The sequence below is a fragment of the Halichoerus grypus genome, chromosome 12, assembly GCF_964656455.1.
Source record: "Halichoerus grypus chromosome 12, mHalGry1.hap1.1, whole genome shotgun sequence".
Lineage (NCBI taxonomy): Eukaryota > Metazoa > Chordata > Mammalia > Carnivora > Phocidae > Halichoerus > Halichoerus grypus.
In genome coordinates, this window is record NC_135723.1 from 34,568,545 (window position 1) to 34,596,072 (window position 27,528).

Consider the following 27,528-nt stretch of genomic DNA (forward strand, 5'->3'; position numbering starts at 1 on the left):
CTTAATTTGCTGAAATGAGAATTTACTAACGTATAAAAAATTTTACCCAAATTTGAGAATTTTCCTAAATTGATTTTCATTGTGAGATTAAAGATCTCTTGCAAAACATAAAGGAGTCATGACTACTTGGTAATCTGCAGGGAGAAAATTTACAGAATCCCAAAGCCAGAGCCCTTAAAGCTCAGAGATCCCCTGGGCATTCAAGGCCATTGTGGCCCTGAGAGTGAAGTGGCTTTCCCAGGAACAAGTTCTCCTGACTCCCGGTCTAGCCCTCTGTTCCCCAACTCCGGAGCTAGCTTGGCACCGGCTACAGTGAAGGTCAAAGTCAACAGACTAATCTGCAGTCCGCCGGCTGTGAGGATCCTTCTATCTGAGGGAGTTTTAAAATATGGTTCATGAAAGGGCATTTCTAAACATTTTATTACAAAGACACAATCCAGACAAAAGATGGTTTGGGTGCGTAGAGGTGAGGAAAAGAACACGTAGAGGGAAAAAAAGCGCAGTTTCTTGGAGACTTGTCAGGAGCTGAGAGTATGGAAGAGGGATCGGGGAGGGGGTGGGGCACGGCGTAATAAAAAGCCAAGTGTAGAGTGGAAAGGCGACTACGCAGCACAAAAGCAGTGGAGTAGAGAAGTGGGCTTGATTTTTCTAGAGCTGCTTCAAAAGGAACCACGGGGGAGCCTTGCGGAGACTGAAGGCGGGGTGCGGGGCGCAGGCAAGCGGCGAATACTCCGCAGCTCCCAGGCCGGGGAATACTCAAAGCTGGGGCGAAGCAGCCGAGCTCCCCGCGGCACTGCTTGCCCGGGTCGGCACTCACGGTCCTCCCCCAGCTCTCTCTGGGCCCCCCCCCGGACCCCTCCGAGCTCCCGGGCGCCGCACCGCTCCCCACCTCCACCCGCGCGGCCCTCCGGTCGGCGTTCCCGGGCCCGCTCGGCGCTCGGCGCCCTCCCCGCGCGCAGCCCCTAGCGGCGCGTCACTGCGAGGCCGGCCTCCGCGCGCCTCCCTCCTCCTCCTCCTCCTCCTCTCCTCCCGCAATACGCGAGCCAGCTTGGGGAGGCGGGGAAGCAGCCGGAGCTCGACAGCCGCGGCAGCCACTCTGCAGCCGCCCGACGGAGGCGCGGTCCCTAGGCCCTGGTGCCCGGGCGGGCCCCTGGGGGAGTGGGCGCCGCGCCCGGAGAGCCGCCAGGCTCGCCCCAGCCCCGCGTGGGGGGGCGCAGAGGTGAGCGGGTCGGGGAGGAGCGCGAGACCAGGTGGTGGCGGCGGGGTTGAGGGTCAAGATGCAGTCGTCGCCACACGCTGCCTGGGTCCTCCCCGGATTCCGCGCCCTCTGCGGGCGTCCGTCCTCATCTCCAGGCACCGGGAGGTGGGGAGTGGGAAGGCGGGGGAAGGGTGTCTGTTCCACCGATTGCGCCTTCTACTCCTCTTGGTCTTCCGCGAGCTCCCCAGAAAGTCCTGAGGCTGGGCCCGGGAGAAAGGAGGCCAGGAGAGACACCGTCCCAGGTAGGATGTGCCCCACGGGAAAAGGACGGGCAGGTTACCTTCGCCTTCCTGATAGTCTAGCTACTACTTTGGGTTCAGGCGGCGCATCTCACAGAGTATCATGCAGCGCTGCTTTGCGAAAAAGTATTTCTAGTAGTCATTTTGTTTATTAGCCAATTATGCGACCCTGGTGTGTTAAGGCCATTATGTGTTAGGAGGTAATTGGCCTCTTCTTTGAAGTGTCCTAAATTATCTTTGAGCCCCGTGTTCAGCCACAGCCAAAACTTGTTGAAAATTATGCCCTAAAAATCTTGCTCTTAAAATAGAGCAGAGAGATAAAATTTTGTCCAGAGATTTCCGTTTATTATCTTCCCCACCCCTTGGAGAAGGATTGGTGTCAGTTTTTACTCCTCAGGCAGTTCGTTTTTTAGATGGAAAAACTTATTCCGGGCCATGGTTAATTATCACTCATCACTGTGGTGGGTGAAATTGGGAGAAGTAGAATTTGAACTCCTGCCCCTTCCCCCACCCTCAGGATTAAGACTGAGTCCTAGTAACAGCCCCACTCCTGGGGACCCTTAAAATTCTCTCCAAAACACCTCCTCCAGGCCTCCCTGCCCGGCCCCACCCCCCACACAGTCTTTCCACTTTTATTATTTCTTGGTTGTGTTGATCTCCTCTGTTTATTTTTTTTCTTTTGGTGAGTCTGTATTTTTTTACCTTGCATCTCTCCCTCTCTTATTTCCAAGCTTAAAAGCTATTTACAGAAGAACAATACCCATCCTAGATATTTTGCAGGCTATTTAGAAATGGTTTGCAGTTTCTTTCACTTAGCTAGTCAGTCTTTTTTGGGGGGCGGGGGTTGAGACAGTATAAACAATGATAAATTGAGCTAATTGTACAAAAAGGAAATGAAAAGCTGTATTCAAGCCACTTTTTGTTTTACTGGTGACATGGGAAATATACTTGTAGTGAATGAGCGTAATTATATTTTAATACTGAAAATGTAGCACAGATGAAGGCAAATACAATTTTAAAGAAAGGATCATAAATGAGTAAGAAAGGTGAGAAAGAGGGTACCTCAGAAGTTGGAAAGAGTAGGACTGCAGTTTCCAAAAAGGACACAATCAGGACATGAGGAGAGGCGTTTATTCAGTGCTCAGCCAGTAACCATGACATTGACATATCACTTACTTTGGCCTGCCATGTCTTGATCAGCAAAGAGAGGGATCTTACCTATAGACCTATTACATGTCTTTTGGTCCTCACATTTTTTTGATACATTCAACAACAAAGAATATTTATTGCATTCTTATTTACAGGGCTGATTCAGTGTCTGGTGGGGACCCACATCCTGGTTCATAGACTATCATCTTGCTGTCCTCACTTGGGAGAAAGAGAGAAAGAGCTCTCTAAGGTCTATTTTATAAGGGCACTAATTCCATTCAAGAGAGTTCCACCCTCATGACCTAATCGCCTTCCAAAGTCCACACTTTCTAATACTTTCCATTGGGAGTTAGGATTTCAGTATAAGAATTCAAGGTGGCAGGCAGCAGGGGGTGGGGATGGGAACACAAGCATTTAGTCCTTAACAAGAGTTGATCTTTTTAAGCAAGTGACCATAACTATATGCTGTGGAATCTAGGGTGGGTAAAGAGAAACCAGGAGGAGGCTGATGGAGAGTGAGAAAAGAGTGGATCAGTGCATCAGCTTTCTTCAGCTGACTTGAATTATCACTGCAACTCTTTGACTAAGATTATTGGAAGGCTCCGAGATGGTGTTTGGAGATGTCAGAAAGTGAATGACTGAGTGGGGTGGAGCAGAGATTCATTGTTTTTGATGAATGACTGATGTAAACAAGAGGCCATGAGGTTGAACGCCTTATCCATTTGAATGAAGACATCCTGGAGAAGGATGACAACTGTTGGTTGGCCCAGAGAGGAAGACTGTGTGTGTAAGACTATGTTTGTCAAAGTCACTAGTGATAGAGTAAGCTAGAAGTCTGTAGAGGACAACAGTGCTTAGAGGGAGGTGTTACGAGGTGCCACGAGCCTCGAAGGAGCTGAGTGTCTGTAGGAAAGGAGAAGAAAGGTTCAGATGTGGCCTTGCAAAGTCAAAAATACACCTACCCCATCCTCGTGGCTCCGGGGGATTACAGTTTCTTGATAACCTATCTAAATCATCAGGTTGTAGATGTCATCCAGATCTCTGAGGACAAATTAATGCCCTAGATGTTTATATGTGAAACAAATTAGGTTCTATTTATATAGCATAACAGCTGCCATTCAGCCAGAGGAATGTCAAGGAAACCCTTCTAAACAAAATCTTAGGAGGCCACATAGCTGAGTATAATCCAGTTCTTTGACCCTGATGATTTAATACTTGAAGTATTAAATGCAAACAGCAGGTCAAATGGCCATTCAAGAAAACTGTGACCTTGAAATTTCAAGGAACCCATGTGCTACTTAAATACACTTTTAAATCAAGCTCATAAAGTTGAAGTGTCACAGTGTTAAATATAAAGTGATATTACTATTATTATATAGCTTTAAGACTTGGAAACAAAAGGGTTTTAGTATTGGACTGCAGGCGTCAAGTACAACCTCTTTGTTTCCCATGTAACAGAGGAAACAGACTCAGAAAACAAGATTTCAGAAGCCTCAGCCTGTCCTTCCTCCTCAATACCTCAAAAACAAAACTTTCCCTCAATGCCATAGTCTTCTCAATTCTTTCGTCTGTATTACCTGGGAATAGCATTAAATGAAAAGGTAGAGAGACTCTGGGGCCTTGCTAGTCAAAGTGTGGCCCATGAACCACTAGGACCAGGGGCATCACCTGGGAGCTTGGGAGAAACAGCATCTTGAGCCTCACGCCAGACGTAGAGAATCAGAATGTGCATTTTAACAAGATCTCATATTCACATGGAAATTTGGTAGGCAGCATTCTAGAGCAAGTCAGTCCACTTGGAAACCCATCCACTCCAATCAGCAGGGCCTCTGATGCCTGGAGAGCTGGAGTCCCTTGTCAGACAGAAAGAAAAGATACCATTGCTGGACCATTCTGGGATGTTATGACCATTCTGAATGTTATGAAACAACAGGAACAAAGTATGCTGTGCAGTGGGATGACACATTTTAAGGAGTGGTACTGACCTTTCCAGAAAGCGGAGAAAGGGATATTGCAAAATAATGAGTGGTCCTTCTGACACTGCTTCTGCCAGAGGAGGAGAGGGGGCGGGGCAGCACACATGTTCCTCAGCTTCCCGCATTCGGGGCAACTGTTACTCTCTGGCTAGTGTTATTTTTCATTATTACAAACAATGCAAAAATGAGCATAAATGAGGATCAAAATGCCACATTTGTTATTTCCAAAGACCAAACTAAATATTGGCTTGAATCCTGAATCGTTTAGTAGAGTTGTTTTCAAACGTGGCCACGTTAGAACACCCGATGATCTTAAAAAAAAAAAAATCCTGATGCCCAAGCTGGACTCCAGAGCAATTAAACACAAATCTGGGTGGAGGTGACTAGGTATCACTGTGTTTTAAAGCTCCTTGGGTCATTGCAGTGTGCAGCTAGAGCTGAGAACCACTGCTTTAGTAGCTCTGAGACTACAATTCTGCCTCTCCACTTACTCAAGTGATGGGATCCTCTGTGACTCCCAGAGCACCAGGCAGAGTCAGCAAGCCTCACGCTCTTGCTTGTGTGTTTGAAAGCCAATGGGGCAATTTGGGAGATGCCACAATCTCTACTCAGAAGAACTCGGGACTGGGATATAGGCAGGACACTTGGGTTCCTGTGTGTGAGTCTAGTAACTCTTTTCCCCCTTAGGCAACATATATGATTAGGGGTACGTTGGCCAGGTTACCTTGGATCGTTGAATGAAATGAGCACTGATTTAATGACTTGTGGTTCCTTTAACTCCTCTTGATTCCTAAGATAGCCAATGATCTCTCCAAGAGGATGTTGATGTTTTGTATTACTCCGGCGCCTCTGACCTCTGCCTGGCCTTCTGAGTGCATGGGGAGCAGATAATTACCACCCCTTCTATCTTGAAAAGTGTGAAATGAAACGTGTAATAGATTCAAAAATAGTGCGTTTTCTCCTTTCCCAGGATCTGAGTTAGACATTAAGATCACTAGCTAATGCTGAGGAGTGAACCACGGCCAGAGAAGGAGAATATACTAACCTGAGCACAACCATCACTGTTCCAGCTTGTCCCCCCACCCCCCTTAAGAAAAAGCCCTTAAATTCTGTACCTGCACCAAAGTGACACGTGCCTTAGCTGGACTGCCTGGGTTCTAATCCTGGCTCCCCAACTTTCGCACTCATCCCCTTGGACATATTAATTAATTACCTTCTGCTTGCCTCAGTTTCCTCATCTTCTAAATGGGATGACAATGTTAGCACCTATCTCATAAAGCGGTCGTGGGGTTCAGTCTGTTAACACAAACAGCACAAACAGCTGGTACATAGAATGTGCTTTATGAGTATTAGGTAATATTGTTTTTCTAAAGATGAACTTACAGGTTTTTTGGAGTCATTGTGATCATTGTGATCCATTTGTAGGGTAAAAAGTTGAGTTTTTCTGTGTCTAGTCTAAATTCTAACTTTCGTAAAAAAACCCCAAAACATGTTTTTCGAAGCATTCTACCTGTTCCTGTAAAGCCCATTCAAGCCTCTGTGGTGACCCGCATCTGCTGTAAGCATGAAAGAAATTGTACAGTGGGGCTGGAGCGGAAGAGTATTTTTTGTTCAGCTCCAACAGCAACACTGATTCATGGCCATCTGATGTGTTTTCTTGAGCAAGTTATTACAAATATCAACATTTCAGACGTGAGTCACTTAAGTAAAAGAGAATTTGACGGATTTTTTCAGGAAAAATAACTGCGTCGTATTCTATGAAGCCAACAAATAAAAGGGGAAGAAAAAGATTTCCTAAGTATTGTGTAATTTAAGACCATAAAAACATTGCTAATCCCATTTTCACTGGAAAGCTTTCTCAAGAAATATCATTTCTTGAGAAATATCCCTTCTATCATGAATGATAGAAGTCAGTGGTATTTAATTAATCCTTTGTTATATTTTAAAGTCTGTTTTTCTTAAAATATTATTTAAATGCCGGGGAGGGGTTCATTTTTTATTAACTGGTTTATCTTACTGTCATTTAATAATAAGGTCACTCATTAGCTATTGAGGTATTAGGATAATTTATAGACTCCACCCCGAATGATTCTAGCCAGTTTTAAATAGGGTTTTTTTGTGGCTTTTCTGTCTTCTCTTGTCATGTATACCCTCACATGCTAGCACAGTCCCCGCCACCTCTAATGGCATTTCTGACTGGCTGCCTCTGATCTGGGTAATCACTTGGTAGAACTGTGTTTTTAAAAAAATTCTAGGCGAAAACTTCAGTCTCTTGCCTTTTGTGCTCTGCTTCTCGAAGAGAGGTCAGGAGCCCAGCAGCCGTTGGCGCCACCTTGTTGGAAAGGGAGACTGTCGGGCCTCACTCCCGACCTACTGGGTCAGAATCTGCATTTTAACGAGATTCTCGGGTGATTCATGTGCACATGAAAATTTTAGAAGCCCCACTTTAGCATATCAACTTTGTGACGGTTCATTTTTCTACTCTGACATCCTTTGTTAGCTTACAAGTTATGTCTGGCTGGGTTCAAGGTTTTTATAGCTTGCCAAAATATTTTACCTCTAGAAATGAGGGGTGTTATTATAATGTCTGGAAGTGGATGAATGCTTGGTAATAGGTAATTGATGATTTTATTTTCTCTCCCCTAGGATTTCTCTGGTGATCTTGAAAGAGCCCGTATCATGGAATCGATCTCTATGATGGGAAGCCCTAAGAACCTTAGCGAAACTTTTTTGCCGAATGGCATAAATGGTATCAAAGAAGCAAGGAAGGTCACTGTGGGTGTAATTGGAAGTGGGGATTTTGCCAAATCGCTAACGATTCGACTTATTAGGTGTGGCTATCATGTGGTTATAGGAAGTAGAAATCCCAAGTTTGCTTCCGAATTTTTCCCTCATGTGGTTGATGTCACTCATCATGAAGATGCTCTCACAAAAACAAATATAATATTTGTTGCTATACATAGAGAACATTACACCTCCCTTTGGGACCTGAGACATCTGCTTGTGGGTAAAATCCTGATTGATGTGAGCAATAATATGAGGATAAACCAATACCCAGAATCCAATGCTGAATATTTGGCTTCATTATTCCCGGATTCCCTGATTGTCAAAGGCTTTAATGTTGTCTCGGCTTGGGCACTTCAGTTAGGACCTAAGGACGCCAGCCGGCAGGTATGTATTTTTTTTTTAATTTTTAAAATTTTAATTTCTTATTTAATTATTGAAGCATAGTTGACATACAGTGTTATATTAGTTTCAGGTATGTAAGATGGTGGTTCGACAATTCTGTACGTCACTCGGTGCTCACCACGAGAAGTGCGGTCACCATCTGTCACCGCACAACATTATTAAAGTACTATTGACTATGTTCCCTCTGCCGTACTTTTCATCTCCGTGGCTTACTTATAACTGGAAGTTTGTACTTCTTAATCCCCAATTTTATTGGTATTTATCTGGTATTTTGTATTCATATAGTGAAACAAATGTCATCCATTTAAAAACCACATTCTGACACTCTCCAATGATTATCATTTTGAAAACCGTGTATGAGCCCCTGAAAATTCATGTCCTGACCTTGTAAGGGTACATTTCTATCCCTATAAAATAATGTGGAAAGCTGAGAAAATTACTTGGACTTTCCTGTCATAACCAGCTAATTCAGGAAAGGGCAAAGTTGGCTGACGAATAATGGGACACATTACATTGGGTCTCTCCTGGCTTCCTCAAAAATAGAAACAATAAGGAATATGTCTTTTTTCTACCTCTCTCTATCTCCCCAACTCTCCTCTCTCCCGCCCCCCCTCCCTCCTCCTTCCTGGCAGCTATTTCGTAACAGTATTCCATCTGTGTAAGAAACACTATTTAGTATGATCCTCAAGAAGAATGCTTTAGAAGAACCTTTTTATTTTATGAAGATTATTCGTAGAATTTAAAACAGTGCAGTTCGTTTTATTTAAAGTGTAGATTTTAATCTGTGTGGGGAGGTAGATTGGATTTCTTAGGTTCTTTTTTAGGGTATGGGTTCTATCTAGTTCAACTTGAGAATAAAGAAGATGGGGAGCTCCATCAATGCCTTTAGGGAACGAGAGCTTTTATAAGTAAACACATAAAATAATGCACCTTAAATATTTTTTAAAGGTGTAGTTATGCATTATAGGTGAGCATGATGATAAAGTACTTTCATTATTTTTGTTCATAAAGACAGTTCATGCCTTAGATTCAGTGTCTTAGAAAATGAATTCAAGTATTGTTATCACTGTGATAACCATTCACTTTCAAGCCTTTAATTTGGAAGACTAGTAAAAGATTATATACTTTCTAAATCCTTTTTTCTTTTGGATATCCATCAAAGTTTAGGAATGGATACATACCAAACAAACTAGGGATAAACCTAAATTTAATCCTTTGCCCATAATTGTGGTAATTTTAATTCTTTAACAACTACAAAAAATACAAACTACAAAAAATATGGAATTGAATTCAAAGTGAGCCACAGAAGTAGTTTCATTTGTATTCCATAGTCCTGCCTTTGTTATGAATGTTTGATTTATACATTTAGGTTTGTAAATTAAATGAATTTTAAATTTATTTCAATTTAAATGTTACAGTTTATAGGTTATATTTATAGTTAAATTTTATTACAGGGTTTGTTTTTTTTTTTTACAAGAAATAAAAAAAGGTCAGCATTGTCACAGCTGTAATAAATTAATTTAGAATGCTTTTCTTTATTTCTTTGGCCCCACTCCACTTTAGAAGTTCATGAAAATTTGTGTAATAATATAGACTTTGTTATTCATCTGGCTAACGTTAGGTAAGATTAATAATCCAAAGAGCTCTACATTGTCAGCATAATGCAGATTTTAGCATGCAAATATTTCAGTGTGGTCTGTTCCAGAGACCTTATATAAACATCTTCAGGGATATATTTAGGAATATGTTTTCCCCAAACATTACCCAGAGACTTTATGGCAATATTTTTCGAGCCCTGAGTGAGTTGACCTACCCATAAGTAAGGGTGGCTCACTTCAGCAATGAATTTGTGCTCAACAAGTATTTGTTGAATTCTCAACTACAGTAATATTTCTAAGAGGTTTAGATAGTTTGAAAGTCCAACCTCACCCCCACCCGTCACTTCATTATATAGAAGTAACACCTTAATCTTAGATAATGACAGTTGCTTTACCGTTTAAATTAAGCCTTATAATACCATTTTTTCCCCACACAGGTATAGTATCCTTATTTACAGATGAAAGAATTTCTTATTCTGATCAATGAAGCAATATAATAACTTGAGATTATTCATGGTTTTTTAGATAACTTGGTGAATCGGTTTCTAAGCCAAAGATAAATTTTACGAATAGTACAGCATTGTGACATAAGTTAGAGATTTTTAATTGCAAATTCAACCATCCAAAGTCCATGCCCATCTTCTCTCTTGCTGAATGTCTGTAAAGGACAGTGCTTGTAATCCCTCTACTAGACAGAATCACTGCAGTCTTAGAACAAGATATTGTCCTCGGAAGCCTGGGGAGCCCACCCTACCCTGAACTCCACCTAGACCTTACCTTGCCGCTACTGAACCACACGTTCTAGAAACCTTTCTTTCCTCCTCCTTCCTTCCCCTGCAGACGCCCCAATCCCAGTTTCCAGCAGGTTTTTCCTGCATTTTATTTTCATGTCATCACAGGTAGCAAGGACTTTGTTGTTTCTATGACACTGTTTTAACCTATTAATAAATAGATTAATATGTTAGTAAATGCTTTATCTCAACTTTTTGCATCACTCGAGGTCATCACATGCTCCATACGTGAAGTGGACCTTGTGAACGTCACCATTTTTATAAACAATAGTACTGATGAGTCTTTTGTTTTTGCCGCAGGTCTATATATGCAGCAACAATATTCAAGCTCGACAACAGGTTATTGAACTTGCCCGTCAGCTGAATTTCATTCCTGTTGACTTGGGATCATTATCATCAGCCAGGGAGATTGAAAATTTACCCCTGCGACTCTTTACTCTCTGGAGAGGGCCAGTGGTGGCCGCCATTAGCCTAGCCACGTTTTTCTTTCTTTATTCCTTCATCAGAGATGTGATACATCCATATGCTAGAAACCAGCAGAGTGATTTTTACAAGATTCCTATTGAGATTGTGAATAAAACCTTGCCCATAGTTGCCATTACTTTGCTGTCCCTGGTATACCTAGCAGGTCTCCTGGGAGCTGCTTATCAGCTTTATTACGGCACCAAGTATAGGAAATTTCCACCTTGGTTGGAGACCTGGTTACAGTGCAGAAAGCAGCTTGGATTACTAAGTTTTTTCTTCGCTTCGGTCCATGTTGCCTACAGCCTCTGCTTACCAATGAGAAGGTCAGAGCGGTACTTGTTTCTCAACATGGCTTATCAGCAGGTAGGGAACATACTTGTTATTCATCAGATACTAGTAAAATACCTTATCAGTATAATCTGTAAAACGTGAGATTTAAAATAGTGTCAAATTTTACAGACCTTGTGATGGAAATTTTGGCATATTTAGGGAGGGGAAAGAATTTGTTCTTTATACAATGTTTCTGTATAAGAATTATGTGGCCGATTCAAAATCACTTAGGCTAAAAGCTGCTACTATACCTTTCTTTGAAGAATAAGAACAGAAATAAAGGGTTAGTAGGTTTTTTCATTCCCTTTTTTTGTTATGACTGCAGTGATTGCTTTTAGCATTAAACAGTTATTTCAATGTTTAATTTGGCCGTGTTCTGTGAAATGATAAGGCAATTCTCAGTAAACATATGCGATAAAATTAGAACCACTGAAAATACAAAACAGAATAGGAAGCCAAGATCAGGAGGCATACATTTACAAGGCTTTTGTTATCAAAAAGAGGAGGAAATCACTCAGGTGAAGCTTTAGTTCCTCACGCGAACCTTTATAGCACTCAGCTCTGAACGAAAATCTCACAAAGCTTCATGCAAGGAGCTTGATGATGGAGCCGAGTGAGTTTCCTCAATGATTCCCATTCAGCAAATGTAACATGAGGGGTTTCACTGATGCTGTTTGATGTAGCATTTACCAGTGACAGCGAGGACACTGCACCAAAACAAATGGGAGCTTTTGCATTTCATAAGGAACCAAGGCATCATGATCCAAGTATGTAGCGCTTGGTACTTAGGCCTGTTTCAACAGCTTCAACCTAAAATAATGTGAAAAAAATTAGTAAATTGATGTTCTTTAAGCCATTGTCTCTGTAAAACCCTTCTTCTCTTAACTGAATACTAAGGCTTTGATAACTGCTCCACCAGCCCCCTCGCCGGGCGTGGAGTTGTTTGCACAGATCTCAGCCCCTCACGGAGGCCGAGCCTGGACACCATCTTAAATTCTTCAAGCTCCTTCCGCCTCAGCCCTTACCCTCCCCCTCCCTGAGGCCCTCCTACTCTGCTCTACTTTCACTTTTTTCAATAGCGTTTACCACCTCCTGATACACTTTATGTTTTCCTTGTTTATTGTATGTACAATAAACTGCTTACCAGTGAGAAGGTCAGAGAGACACTTGTTTCTCAACATGACTTATCAGCAAGTAAGTTCATCGGAATGTACGTTCATGAGAGGAGGGACCTTTGTCTGCTTTGTTCACTGATAGATGCCTAATGCCTAGAACTGTGTCTGGCACCTAGTAAGGCGCTCACGAAGTCTATCTGTGGGATGAATGAATGAACTGGGAGGCCGGGTAGGTGCAGGTTGTAAGCTCTGGGTCTACCGAGGCATGTTGCTGTTCTGTATTGTTGTGTAGACATCAAACAAGATAATAAGAGCCTTTTTCCACAGAGGAGCTCTGTGGCTTTTTTCGGGATGTTGGTATGATTGTTCCAGAGGCCTAAGGCTCAGAACTAACTTTTTTTTTTAAATTCCAAGTTTGTTTGGTTAACTGGAACTGGACAGAGTTAAACTGTGTTAAGTTAGAATCTGTTATCCATGAATAGATACTTATTTAAATCAAAGCTTTAGCCCAGGGAGTCCAACCTTTGATTTATACTCTAATTATATTGTTTACATGTAAACAGACAATTCTGAAAGTAGTCCCTATAGAGAATACCACACATTCAGAGTTAATCAAGTCTGACTTGATTATATATGTATTATCAATGTAAGGAAAAGACATTTGGAAAAGTACTATAGAGGAATGAGGCAATAGGACAGTTGGAAAAGTATAGCAGTGAGGCAATTCAAGAGAATAAATATTTGCGTTCAGTCTCACTTTATCCATAGGGAAATCTCAGCTTCCTGAGGAAAAGAAAGTAAGAAAAAAGAAATAAATTACATACAAATATTCTTCAAGTGAGAAAAAGAGATACATAATTTAGAAATTCTCTTCCTGGATTCTAAGTTGATCTAAAGCCAGGATGTACCCAAAATAGTCAACCGAGTTTAAACCAACTTAGAAAAGTACCTCAAAACTAAGTCTAACTGCCAGTACTTTTCTTATGTCACCTTGGAACCAACCACTTGGCATTCCTGGTCTTGGGACTCCAGACTCCCTGTAACTGTGATGTATGACAGTGTAGGTGGCAGATTTACCCACCCCCTCGCATGTATGCAAGGAAAGAGAGACTCTTAGTCCTCCTTTTATTTAACTCTCCCTTCTCTTTTCCCCACACCTGGCACAATACCATCCGGTAATAGGTTCTCCATCCCAGTCTGTTAAATTGAAAAAATACAGCTTAAATATGTCTATATATGATGTATTCTTATGCCAAGAGTGAACTGTGCTGAATCTGTGAATATTCTGCCAAATAGAGGAAATTCACATTTACTCTCATTAGGTTCATGCAAATATTGAAAACTCTTGGAACGAGGAAGAAGTTTGGAGAATTGAAATGTATATCTCCTTTGGCATAATGAGCCTTGGCTTACTGTCCCTCCTGGCAGTCACCTCTATCCCGTCAGTGAGCAATGCTTTAAACTGGAGGGAATTCAGTTTTATTCAGGTACGTGGGTTTTTTTGGTGAGAGGTTGGGCGGCATAGAATTTAAGTGTTAAGTACAGTTTAATTTTAAATATGCTTTTTTTTAAAAGAATGCCTTTGGGGCTGCATTTATGTATCTAGCTCAAGGAACAAAAATTGCTGGAAGCCAGCCTAGGACCATTCTGGTTTAACAAGCAAAAGACCAGTACAGGATTCTACTAGAAGACTTTGATAGCACTGCCTACTGTGTTATGGATAAAGTTTGTTTTAAAAAGAAAAAAAATGAAGGTGGGGGATGGGTAAGCTTAGATCAAGTTCAGTGCCAAAAGTCAGTTTGTTACTTGACCAATGAGTGAAGAATTTCTTTATGTTTTGAGTCACTCTGATCCGTCTAGAAAAATCTCATTAATTTGAATTCAAGTGGGGAGGTCAGTCTGAATATTGTAAAAGAAATGTGTGTGTAAACACACAGACACAAATAGTGGCAAATTAGGTAACTGGGCTGATGGATTGCAACAAGCAACCACCCTTATGAATCTTGTTCGTATATGTATTTCATGTATTAGTTGTATATATGTGTCTATGAGTATATACAAAAGGGTTTCAAAACAGCTCTGTGTTCTTTAATAAACATTCACCTTCTCCAGTAAGTTACTTAATAAATGTACATATTTATAAAATATGTAACTCAAATTTAGACCCCACCTATATTATCACAAAGTCAGTATTGGTTGTATCCAAATAGTTTATAGCACAATATGTGGGTGACTCTCACTTGGTGGTACACTCAATTCTGTTTTGTTTTGTTTGTCTATGTGCTTGAGCTTTTTTTTTTTTTTTTTTTTTCCCCCCAAGTCATCTAAAGAGCTCATTCAAGTTAAGGGCATCTCCCTATCTGAATTCATTTTTCCTTTTTGAAGGAAAGAAAACATAAATACTTTTCCAACTGTCAGTTTAATCACACCTGAATAGAGATAGAAGGCCCTCTGATAAAAGGTGTTAGATGGGTGCAAGTGATCATTAAATTGAGATGAGTAGCTGCAAAACAGAACAGCTTTCTGCTAGAGAGTTGATCCTTTCCCAGTGAAGTTAGACATTACATCATTAGACTGATGTAATGTTACAGAGACCATTTCTCAAAGTAAGCAATCAAACGTAGTAATTTAGGGAGCCCAGAATGCTGATCTTTTAGATTTTCACCTATGAACCGCTTAATGGAAGTACTCTTAATAATTTCATTTAATGTGGTCAATAAAACCACATGTTTGAAATGTTATTCATATTACATGCTAATACTATAAGATTTTTCATATTTACCTCCAGCTAGTATATATATGTGGGGCAGGGTGTGGGGGGAGTGTATACCCATGAGAATGCTTTTCAGCACTTAATTTTATTATATATGTATATATATATGTGAATATATATACATATATATACATATTTTTTAATACACATAACTGGTGGAAATGTGGATAACCTTTGTAAAGAAGTTTTGCAGTTTTCATCAGTACTCTTAAGGAAAACCCAGATGTTTTGACCAGTAATCCCCCTATTAGAAATAAGTTCTAAGGAAATAAACCAAAATACAGAAAAGGGCTTATAGGGGAGGAAAGTTGGAAACAGTAAATGATCAACAAAAAAGGAATGACTAAGTAATTTATAACACATCCATTCAATAGAATATTATATAGCATTTGAGTCATGTTTTCATATTTAATGACATGAGGAAAAGGTTCTTGATATAATAATCAGTATTAAACTATATGCAGTGTGGCTTTATTTGTATAAAATAAGATGTGCAAACACATAAATATATATGAAATTTATGGAAATATTAAAATTGTTTAATTCAGTAGAGAACAAAGAGTAGCTCAATAATTTAAGATAAAATAGTTTTAGCACACTGTAAGTATGGTGTAGCTGGACAGGTTAATTTATGAGTTTGAATAATTTGTTCCTTATTCTCTGTTTCTTTTTCTTCCTCCTCTACCCAAGTCTACACTTGGATATGTCGCTCTGCTCATAAGTACTTTCCATGTTTTAATTTATGGATGGAAACGAGCTTTTGAAGAAGAGTACTACCGGTTTTACACCCCACCAAACTTCGTTCTTGCTCTTGTTTTGCCCTCAATTGTAATTCTGGGTAAGATCATTTTACTCCTTCCATGTGTAAGCCGAAAGCTAAAGAGAATTAAAAAAGGTTGGGAAAAGAGCCAATTTCTAGAAGAAGGTATTGGAGGAGCAGTCCCTCATCTCTCACCCGAGAGGGTTACAGTAATGTGATGATAAATGGTGCTCATTGATGCCATGTAGAGTTCCACTCATGCCATCGTTTTTATGACTTTCTTTATGTCATTTGCAAGTGCACTGTCAAATTGATGTGGGCTGAAATCTGTCCAGTAAGATCTCAACCAAATTAGTGGTAGGAGTTTCTTGAAATTAATTTTCACAGACGTCATATTTTGGCAATATGAATTTTTGTTGTCAACTTGTCCATTTTGTTTTGCACAACCATAACACTCCTGTTATTTTAACAAACTGTATTCCATAATCAGGCAAAGATATTTCTGGTTAGTAATATAGATACAACATAATGTTAAAAAAAACCAGAATTTTAAGTTTTAGTATAATTTAATGGATATGTTGTTTTTTTTTTTTCTGAAGCTTACCTAAGGTTTTCATTGTTATCCAGCTCAAGAAATAGAAATGCATAATCACACATTAACTTTAAGAAAGGTCACATTACATTAGCATCTAGGTAAGGGTAAATGGTAACATTCCTATATTTTTCTCATAAGATCGATTTTGAAGAATGTAATTAATTGTATGAACCAGTGTGATCTGTGAACAAACACAAATTTAAAAAAAAAACAAATCGAATCTGAAATTATATTTGAAACGCAATGGAGACATGAAATACATACTGATAATATGTACCTCATGAAAGATTTTATTCCTTATCTTGTTACAGAGCAGTTTCATTTGCCTGTTATTATGTTGGTTAGGGAGAAGACCATGATATTTGGCTTCCAAAAGTGATTTTTCTAATATGGTACCAAGCCTGGGAATCTTACAGTTGTTTCCACTTAGAGGGAAGGTGTGAAGTTTACCCACCAACAGTTGCTTGTCAGCTGATCTACATTGTTGCACGTTCGTCAGACCCCACTTTTATCTGCTATAAGATTTTACTGACGTTCACTGAGGGATGGTAACATGCCAGGCACTGTTCTAAGCACTTTACTTATATTATCCCATGTTGATATTTACAACAAGTCCACCACAGAGGTAGTTACTATCCTCGTTTTACGTATGAGAAAACAGAAGGTTTTAAGAGTAATTTGCCCAAGGTCATGCAGAGCCAGCATTCAAGTTGAGGCAGTCCGATTTCAGAGGCTCCAGTTTTAACCACCAGGCTGATGGTCCCTGCTCCGTCCCCATGCGTTACCATGATGCCAATCTGGATGCTTCCTCTTTGGTCAGCAAAGGCATTGACATTCTTTACAGTGTGTTGTGGGTATCAAAAATTTATGAAAATATTACAGTCATATATTTATGATTGCTTGTGGGATAAACTACAGTTCCTTACCTTGCAAGAGGATCTTGCCTGGGACATGACCTTGGAGACCCATGGCGGTCCAATACGATTCCCTATGCAGTGAGGGACTCCAGGAGAGATAGGACCATAGCAGTTTTAATGAATGGCTGAGGTCCTACAGAATCTTTAAAAATCCCTGTAGAGTTTTTTCTCTTCCAGAGAAGTCCTCCTGCCTGTTCAACCGTTCAGTAGGGACCAGTTTGCAAGCATTAAGGATATTAAGAAAAGTGGTTAGGGGCGCCTGGGTGGCTCAGTCGTTAAGCGTCTGCCTTCTGCTCAGGTCATGATCCCAGGGTCCTGGGATCGAGCCCCACATCGGGCTCCCTGCTCCGCGGGAGGCCTGCTTCTCCCTGTCCCACTTGCCCTGCTTGTGTTCCCTCTCTCACTGCGTCTCTCGTCAAATAAATAAATAAAATATTTTTTTAAAAAAAAGTGGTTAATTATAAATCTACTCTAGAGATATAATAATCATACATATTATTCATAAAATTTTTTAGTGCTGACATTCCACATTAAAACTGCATTTTGTTCAAACCTTGATTAGAATGCCCAACATTTTTTTCCCATTTGTTCTTTCCTTATTAAACTAGAAAGTTGCAGATAAGATACAAGTATGCATTATGTAATTATATATCCTGAAATTATAACTTTTCTAAACTTACCCACTGAGGTACTACTGAATGCAGCCAAAATAAAAGGAGTTTTGGTGTGAGGGCAGAGGGAGAGAGAGAATCTTAAGCTGGGTGCATACCCAGGGGCCCAATGGGGGGCTTGATCTCACGACCTGAGCCAAGATCAGGAGTCGGACACTTAACCAAGTGAGCCACCCAGGCATCCATAGAAGGAGTTTTATTTAGTGGAAGCTACCTTTCCCACCATTGGCTCTTTCCCTACTGCTGCACCCTGTCAATTTGGTAAATCACTCATGATTCTCTGGTGTTCTCTTCTTGGTGAATTTAAGTATCTTGTACTTCTTAATTGAGCTCTCCATTTTCTTTATTTTAATTCTGTTCTTTCCCTCTTGATAATCACTTACTTGCTAGTTCTTAGTAGGAATTCAGTTGGGTGATAACTTTTAAAGGGAAATACCCATAAACTGTTGTAGGGCATTACTGAAATTAACAGCATATTTTCAATATTTGCTCCTCAAGTTTCACTCTCAAGACCATGCTTTCACCAGTTAATGTAAAAATACAATGAAATATTCTTAAAAGTTAGATGACTATTGAATTATATTGTTGCATGTGTATATTAAGTAGCCAATAATATAAATAACATTATCACTACTACAGATAAATGGGGCCTTTGAAAATGTGAAAATAAAAACAAAATTTATGAAAATGTATATAGGATGTAGCTTTTGTTTCAAATGATAATATCTCCTTTTTAGTACTACAAAGATGAAATAATTTTGAAGTTTTAGAATAAATGTAATATATTCATTATAATTCTAAATGTTTAAAAGCCTTTCTAAAAATACAGAGATATTGACTTTTGTTTATTTAATTGACTTTTAATTGCTTTATTTTACCATTTTCTACCAGATTATTTTTCTTACTTATTATTTCTCATAATCACTTTTTTTTAAGTCATTACTCTGGCCTCAGAAGTAGGACTGAATTCTGCTCTTGCTAGGTATGAGAAAGTGGTGGGAACTTTCAAGTAGTGCAGTTTGTTTCCTGATGTGTATTTTGAGAAGTGCCCCTGAGAAAATTATAAGAATGTAGAAAATATACCCAGTCTTAATCCTATGCAAAAAAACTAAGTAATTTTTTCCTAAGAGGAAAATAATCATGGGCTGAATCATGCTATTTAGCGTTTGTGTGCAGATTTCATATGTCTCCTCTATTAAGAATATTTAAAACCATGTTTAAATAAGATTATATTCATGCTAACATATATTTTTCAAAGCATATATGGAAATTTAGCCCAGATTGTCTACATGTAGAGATTTTTATTTAAATTTTAAAATATTTTAAAGTATGAAGAAATTATATTTATAGGTATTTATTGGAGATAATTATTTTGTGCTACATACAGGATTGGCTAGTGAGCTCCAGTATTAAGCTACCTGATTAATTTCTTATAAATTAGCCTAATCTTGACTTGATTAAGGAATTTTACTTTCAAAATTAATTTGATAATAGTAATTTAAGGTATATTCATACTTACAAATTATGAAAATTATTTGTGTAAAAGGGCTTCAAGAATATATCATATCCGATTTTTGTATTGTTTATCTCTTACATAATATGATAAAATTTTAATTGTTTTTAATTGCCGTTTGCCATTAAACTGTTTCATAATAAATTCTGTATGAAGAGTTTTGCCCCCAAATAGAGGTTTATTTGTGAAATGTCAGGTTTCTTATGTGATATTTTAAATAAAGTACCCATAAATGTAACTCATAACTATTTCTTTAGGAATACTTTAAACATTGAACCTGTGTCAGTCTATAGAATCTCTGTTTTGAAATAAGTATTCAAACAGCCTAAAATTTGGTGTTGAAATTATTTTGTGAATTCCTGATGTAAAGTATTGCTACACATAGTATAACATGCCTCAGTCGTGTTACGATTTCTACTTGTGATGTGTTGTCATGAAAAGGAGATAGATGCTCTACCCTCAATTGTTCATAAGTCAGTAAAACAAATTCTGGTAAATATTCAGTATATGTAATTGCTCTAAATGAACCTGTACTGATTTTCGTGGAAACACAGTCTGTTCTTACCTTTGAACAGTAAATTTTACAGGAATGAATGGGTTCTTCAATTTTTTTAATGCAAGAAAATTATAAAGTGCTAATATTCAGAGATTCTGTCCAAAACAATATTTAGTTCAGCCTAAGACACATACATACTGATGTTTTTTTAATTTTCCAAATCATTGGCCTTCCATCATGCAGTCATCCAAAATTAGGGCAGGCTATACATATAGGATTCTCCCAGTGGCTGGATAGGCTAAATTAAATCACCAAAACAGGTGCTTTTGTATGATTTTCAAATTGCCAGCTTCAAGGAAGTATCCTCTTAAGATTTTCCTTGAAGGTCCTTCATAGCTTTGCAGGTATCCAGCCTGCAGAGGAACTGGAAGTTGTCTCCCAATGTCTGGTTACCCTACTTCTTTAAAAGCTGCTGCCCATCACATTACTCAACTGCCCTTGCAGTTAGGTGTCCCAATGGGACTGAGGGTTGGCCAGTGAGATGTAGGGGGACGTATGAGTAACTTCTTAGAAGTCTCTTCAAAGAAAAGCAGCATGTGTTCTTTATCTCATTCCTCCATCTTGCTGCCGGAATTGTGGATACAACAGGAGGCCTGGCAAATGTCCAAGAGGACCAAGGCCACACCTTAAGGAATGCCAGTTAGAAACTGGAAAGATCTTGACTCCTTCACTATTCGACTCCCTTTTCCTATATTTGACCTGCTGTATATTTGGGTTTCTTTATATGAAGTCAAAACAAATCCATTCTGGCCTTCAGTTCTTTGTCGTGATACTGTTTAACACTGTTTGAATGAACTAGATTGCAGTAAATCTTACCTTTAAAAGTTTTTAAAGGATAATGTGCGATTCACATTAGAATTGATTTTCCACTGTTAATTATACTCATTTTCTTGCCTTGATCTTTCATTAGATATTTTGTATCTGCTTGGAAAAATACCATCTTCTTTATAACTGTGTAATGGGTATTTGTTAAAACTCTGTAATCTCCAAAATATTGCTATTACATGCCATGTTTTTATATCATTCTCATAGATATGCCTTATGAACATCTAAATAAAAAGTGTTATTTAATGTGTTTTAACTTCTTTTTTGAAATGTTATATTCAAATGGATTTTTCTTTCTTACTGAATAATAATTTCAATATTTGATGGAGACCATCTATTTCTTTGTAGAAGTATCTAGAAAGCAATACATGTAATAGTTTCGGGGTTTTGGAGGTTTTCTTTGTTTTTGCCAAGATAGTCATTTAGGAAAATATCCACCGAATGAGGTAGTATTTTAAAAATTATTTCAGGGGCACCTGGCTGGCTTAGTCCATGGAGCATGCAACTCTTAATCTCGGGATTGTAAGCTTGAGCCCCACATTGGGTTCAGAGAGTACTTAAAAATAAAAACTTTAAAAAATTTTATTTCATTTTACTAGCATTCATTAAGTATCTTTAAACCAGGGCTCAACATATAATAGTCAAGCTATATTTTCTAAGCTCCCTGATAGCAAAAAACTGTATCTTATTCACTAGTATATTCCCAGTGTCTAATGCAGGATGATTCTACAGATACTAATGAGATAATGAATGTTGACTCATCTTTAGAGAAAATTATGTTATTTATCACCCTACCTTCATGCGGCTGTGCCTGCATCCTCCTGCCCACACCCCTCCCCATCATTGTCTCTATCTCTTGCCTTGCCTGCTGGCCACCATCACCACCATCGCCACACTGTGTTGAGGAGAAACGGACATTGGTGCCTGTGCACAGGATCTGGGGAAGCTCTAGCTTCCCCCGCAGCTGCCAGGAAATGCATGGGTGTTAATGTCCTGAGAGTAGGGTTGCCAGGTAAAATACAGGACACTCAGTTATTATGAAATGCAGACAAACAATGAATAATTTTTTATGTAATTCTATTACAAATATTGCATGGGACTTTTTTTGTTTGTGTTTGCTAAATCTGGCAACACGACCTGAGGGTGATCTTTGACCAAAGAGATGTAGCACAAGAGGGAGCTGGTGCATAAATTCTCCCTTCCTTTCCCCCCGATAAGCTGTTCCTTAGTGCAGTAATTCTTAAGGCCTCCATGAAAATATCATAAAAGACTGAGCAGTTAATTAAACTGCATTTGTTCCAAAGCTATGGCCAGCTCAGTAACACCTATATTTGCCTGCCTCAACTTCTACCTTTTCCTGACCTGCTTCCCAGAGTGCCACCCATTAAAGTGGCAGCAGGTAAATGTTTGTCATTTGTTTATGGTAGGCTCTAGGGAACCTAGGCTGGCAAATTAACTTTGGTAGTGGATTCTTCAAATAGAAAATGAAACATGACATAAATGATGATTTTGACAAAGTCAGGCACTCAGGCGCAAAATTCAGATCAGTTGGGAGCTCAGAGTGGCTACATCTCCCAAGGGCAGATTCACGTTGATCAAATATACAGTGATTGTTAAATCAGAATAGCCGTTTATCACCACTGTGAGAAATAATCAATGTCCTACAGGTAAGGATACCAGTGTTGCCTTAACTAAGCATATTATATTCTTTAATTTGTTCTTTATAAGAATTTATATTATAAACCAAAGTATGCTGGGATTTGTTACAGACTGAATTATATCTCCCTAGAATTCATATTAATTCATAGGGCCTTTCAAGAGGTAATTAAGTTAAAATGAGTTCATATGGGTAGGCCCTAATCCAAGGATGACTGGCGTCCTTACAAGAAGAGGAGATAAAGACAGAGAGGGAAGACCATGTTACGACAAAAGGAGAAAATGGCCATCTATAAGCCAAGGAGAGAGGCCTCAAGAATGAAACCAATCTTGGACATCTTAATCATGGAGTTCTAGCCTCCAGATTGTGAGGAAATAAAATTTCTGTTGTGTAAGCCACCTAGTCTGTGGTATTTATTTTGGCACCCCTAGCAAATTAATATAGAACCTATGGAATCTGAGCAGGTCAAGTCAGTTATAGACCTTGAATAATTGATGTTATTGGAATAAACTTATCTCTTTAATCCTGCTCCACAGTAAAGACGGTTCTATCCTGGGGGTACTACCTCTAACCTCCCACCATGTAAATACAATAGTTTTTAGTTTTAAAAGCTTGAGAGCATTTTCATTTCATGGAATATTCCTATGTCATGGGACTGAAGCCTTGATCAGGTAAGAAATGCTCCATAAATTTGTTTCATTTACATATTACCATTGATTTAGTTCCTCCATTAAGCATGAATAGCTCCTCCACATTCTTGTTTAAAAAATCACTTGCAATTTGGATTATTAGTACATTTTTTATTAGAATGGTTGACTTCAGAGGTGGCTGTTCTTTTACTTTTGTTTTCTGTTGCATGTACTTCTTACTCCCAGATTTGAACTAATGATTCTGTTGGAAAGAAGCAATTACTTTTCTTTCTCTCTTAGGCTTTGTTTCTGTAACAATCAACCTGAAAGATTTTTTAAAACACTAAAGTAGATGAAATTCCAGCTTTATATGTGTTCTTCCTGTTACATAATTCCCCTAAAGCTAATCTACTAAGACTATACTCTAATTACATTTTCTTATGTGCTATAAAAATTCTCTGTTTAAAATAGATTACTCTGACTCACAAAGGAATAACATTTGCTTGAACATTTGGAACATCTGGCATGAGTTTAGAGACTACAAAATTCATATGTAATCTAAAATATTTAATAGAAACATTCTTAAGTTGTACTAATGCATAATTATAATTTTACTAAACATTGCTAATTAGGCAGTGTGCAAACAAGTATCAGAAAAAATATCAGAAGGACAATGTTATTTCTTAATATTACACTTATGTTAAAAATATACTTTATTTTAAAAGTTAAAAATCTGGAACTCATGATGTAATATATGTTGGCTAATTGAATTTAAATAAAATAAAAAATAAATGTATATACGTCAACATATTAAAATGTCTAATCTTCAATCTACAGCTTTTAAGAAATTGCAATTTTAACTTAACAAAGATGTTAAATTCTACAAAATTGTTATCAGAGTGAAGCATTTCTATTCTCTAATTCTCATATGTTTCTTTACTATTATCTTTTTGTTGAAATAATTTACCATTTCAGTAGCCATTTTACCTTTACATCCTTTTGTGTTCTGGTGTCTGGAAAATGTCCTGTGCTCTTGACTTAGAGCCTTCAGAAATCTGTATTAAAGAAGGTTCCATGAATAATGATTAAACTTAAATCCACTACCTAATTTAAACACTTAAGGCTTTTTTTTTTTTTTAAGATTTTATTCATTTGAGAGGGAGGGAGAGGAAGAGGGAGAGAGAACCTGAGAGAAAGTGAGAGAGAGAAAGGAAGAGGGAGAGAGAATCTGAAGCAGACTCCACAGTAGCACAAAGCCCGACGTGGAGCTCCATCCCACAACCACAAGATCATGACCCGAGCTAAAACCAAGAGTCACTTAACCAACTGAGCCACCCAGGTGCCCCCACTGAAAGCTTTTTAAAAGCTTAATTGGTGCACTTACCAAAAAGTTAAGTCGGTTGGGCATCTGCCTTTGGCTCAAGTTATGATCTCTGGGTCATGGGACCGAGCCCCATGAAGGGCTCCCCACTCGGTGGAGAGTGTGCTTCTCCCTCTCCCTCTAAACCCCACTTATGCTCTGTCTCTCTCTCAACTAGATAATTAAAATCTTTAAAAAAAACTCCAAAATAATACTAATGAAAACACAAGCACATACACACTAGACCAGTGCTTCTCAATTTTAATGTGCATACTAATCACCTGACAATCTAGTTAAAATGGAGATTCTGCTTCACTCAGTCTCTCCTGGGGCCAGAACTTACACATCCCTAACAAGCACCAAGCCTATGTAGGTAGTTCAAGGACCCCATTTTGAGTAACAAGGACTTAGTGTTTACCTTACTCTGGGTAGCTTATGAAATGCTTTAATTTGGCTTCAAATCAAATTTAAAAATGAATTTATAATTTAATAAACATTTACTGAGTACCATTCGCCAGACCAGGAGCAAAACATCACCCAGTAACTTGTTACACGTGCAAACCCTTGGACCCCAGACTTAACTGAAGCTGACTCTGGAGGTGGGGCTCAGGTGTTGGTTTTAATTAGCTTTCCAGATGATTCTGATGCATGCTAAATTTTGAGAAACACTACTCTAGATACTGTGCTGAGGGTTTGGGGTGCAAATCTGGATAAGAGGTTCTCCTTGCTTTCAAAAGTCTCTAGTAGGAAGGGGTTGGGCAGCTGAGTCAATAAATACCACTAAGTATGTGGTGAGTACAAAACCATATGACAAAGTGGCATCTAACAGAGGATGTAAAGAAGGTTCCCCCCCCAAAGTCACATGAGCTGAGTTTCATAGGGAGCTAAACATCAGCAGACAGTCCCATGTACAACATATGCAAAGGTAAGGCAGGAAGAAGCTTGGTAGCTTCGTAAAACAACAAATAATTCATTCAAGATGGCTTGAATGTGGAGTGTTGGTTGCTTCTCACCTGGTTGCCTCTCACAGAGTAAAACAAATACCATTAAAGCTAAAAAACAAAAACAAAAACAAAAAACAAAAAAACCACAAAATTGGGATCTTTTAACTTCCCAGGTAAGGCAACCCATTTCTATGAAGAATTTCACTGATTTCACTGAGACGGAGAAGAGTTTTTAAGTGCTAGAAAGGGGAAGCTCATGGGAGTTATGCTAATTAAGCATTGGAAACTGGTGCTCTGGATATAGGACAGAATGAATATATAGGTTTGTAAACAATTGAAGTAAAGTAAATATCCTTGTGCTTGTGTGTCAGGAAAGTGCAATTAAGTCCAATGAGGAGAGTGTGACTTTCCAGTCACTGAGGTTTATGGACCCTTATCAGAATCAGCCTATTGTGCTGAAACACAATAGTCAGTTGATAACCCCCAAATAAGCTCTGCTTTAAGTGGAAAATTTTTCTTCACAGTGCCTCCCCTGCATCTTTCCTTCTGAGATGCCAGGCTCAACACACAAAGGATAACCAAATCATCCAGTTGTCAGCTCTCCATTACTATACTATATTTGGGTGCCATTCTCACAGAATTCCATTGTGTTTATTCAAGTGATTTCAGTCTCTCCTTTTGATGTGGTATACTCAGAATGTGCAACAGCAATTTAGCTGACGTTAATACACTTGACACACCCTTTACACTCTCCTGGAGTAATAGCAACCTTAGACCTACTGAACCCACCTCTAGTTGTAAGGTCTGAGAGGAGCTCTAAAAATACCAAGGAGTAGCTGTAAAGATAAAAGAAAAAAAGAACGCTGAAGTCGAGGCAAGGGAGTTACAAGAAGGGGAGAGTGGTCAATAGGGTAAAATACTAGAGATTAAGTACAGCAAGATGAGGACAGGAAAGTGTCCACAGACCTTGACCACAAGTGTAGGTGACCTCAGGGCAGTTTCAAGGAACCTGGGATGAGGAAAGTGGAAGAATGAACATAAGTGAGGAAATAGTTACTAGAAATGCTCAATTCTCTTTCAAAAAAGCTTGGTTCCTTTGGCTATGATTTACATCAAGTGCTTCCATGCCCAATCTAGTTTTCCTGTTTCTTTTTATTTGTATCACCAGAAATGTCATTCAGTCAAATGTCGGATGTTTGAACCGGTTAAGGAACCTTAGAAATCACCGACCAACCAGCTCATTCTACAAATGAAATGCTGGGAGGTGAAGTGAAATTTATTTTCACTAAGTTTGTTACGTGTAATTTTTAAGGCTATATACTTTATAGACAATATAAAAATTCACGTTTAAATCTTGAAGAGTTTCTGAAGCCTAAAAAAAAAAGACTGAAAGGTTTAAAGGATTTTAAGATAAGTTTTCATAGCCACGGCTTTGGGGGTGATTAACTTATACTGGTGATTATCATGAGCAGCTTTCCATTAAAGTCTTGACCCTTCTTGTGTCATTACTCAGGATACGATGGATAGATAACACAGTAATAAAGATAAAGATTATCCTGACCATTTACCTGGGTACTTATTAAATGCCAAGCACCGCTTTACAAAACTACCATCTCATTCTACCCTCTCACAGCAATCCTATTGGTAAGAAAAGTGAAAAACTGACGAGAAAAGAGGGGAAAGTGGGGCTTCCTTGTGTTAATTTGCTCTAGATTCCATGATTTGACTCAAAAGCCTGTAACACTGTGTACAATACCTTGTTTGTTATTTAACTGTCTGGTAGAGCCACTAAAGTACAAAAGAGATAAAAGGCAGGGAATGTCGGTGACACTGGTCACTTCTCCGCGATGATAAACTGCTCCGCTTCTACCGCTATGTATCCATCATCCATCACTCTCGTGTCCGACATCCACCTCTCATTTCTCCACCCACTCATGATTGATTTAAGAAGGCCCTTGAGAGCTTGTTTGGAGGTTCTAGCAGGGGAGATTTAAGAAGGCCCAGCGCAAACTAGCAAGACTGAGACACGTAACGCCAAGGTAACACTCCACTACTACGTACCGAAGTCTTCTACTGCCTCCTCCTTCCCGCGCGCGAGCAAACCCAGCCACTGCGAGCGGGGAGACACCCATTAGGGTTTGGGGTAGTTTGGCTCCCCGGGCTTCCGTAACAGCCGGCGCTTCTGCAGCCCCGGCCCCGCCCCTAGCAACGCGCTGGC

The 27,528-nt window shown here is 39.1% G+C and overlaps 1 protein-coding gene and 1 long non-coding RNA gene across 3 annotated transcripts; one reads left to right on the forward strand and one right to left on the reverse strand.

Annotated features, from left to right (window-relative positions):
• The first annotated feature begins 993 nt into the window (after positions 1 to 993).
• STEAP2 (STEAP2 metalloreductase) lies at positions 994 to 20,970 on the forward strand. 2 transcript variants are annotated; one of them, XM_036116505.2, is made up of 5 exons: positions 994 to 1,219; positions 7,269 to 7,793; positions 10,501 to 11,028; positions 13,433 to 13,597; positions 15,574 to 20,970. In XM_036116505.2, the coding sequence occupies exons 2-5, from the start codon at positions 7,302 to 7,304 to the stop codon at positions 15,859 to 15,861; spliced, it is 1,473 nt and encodes a 490-aa protein (XP_035972398.1). In that variant the 5' UTR covers positions 994 to 1,219; positions 7,269 to 7,301; the 3' UTR covers positions 15,862 to 20,970. The 2 variants fall into 2 exon arrangements, with proteins under 2 accessions (XP_035972398.1, XP_035972397.1); XM_036116504.2 differs by lacking the exon at positions 994 to 1,219 and adding an exon at positions 1,288 to 1,500.
• Positions 12,759 to 27,447, reverse strand: LOC118551027 (uncharacterized). The gene is made up of 3 exons (XR_004924850.2): positions 27,372 to 27,447; positions 23,994 to 24,061; positions 12,759 to 12,893 (listed from the first exon to the last, which is right to left on the reverse strand). It is a non-coding gene; the product is annotated as an uncharacterized LOC118551027 (long non-coding RNA).
• Positions 27,448 to 27,528: the final 81 nt, after the last annotated feature.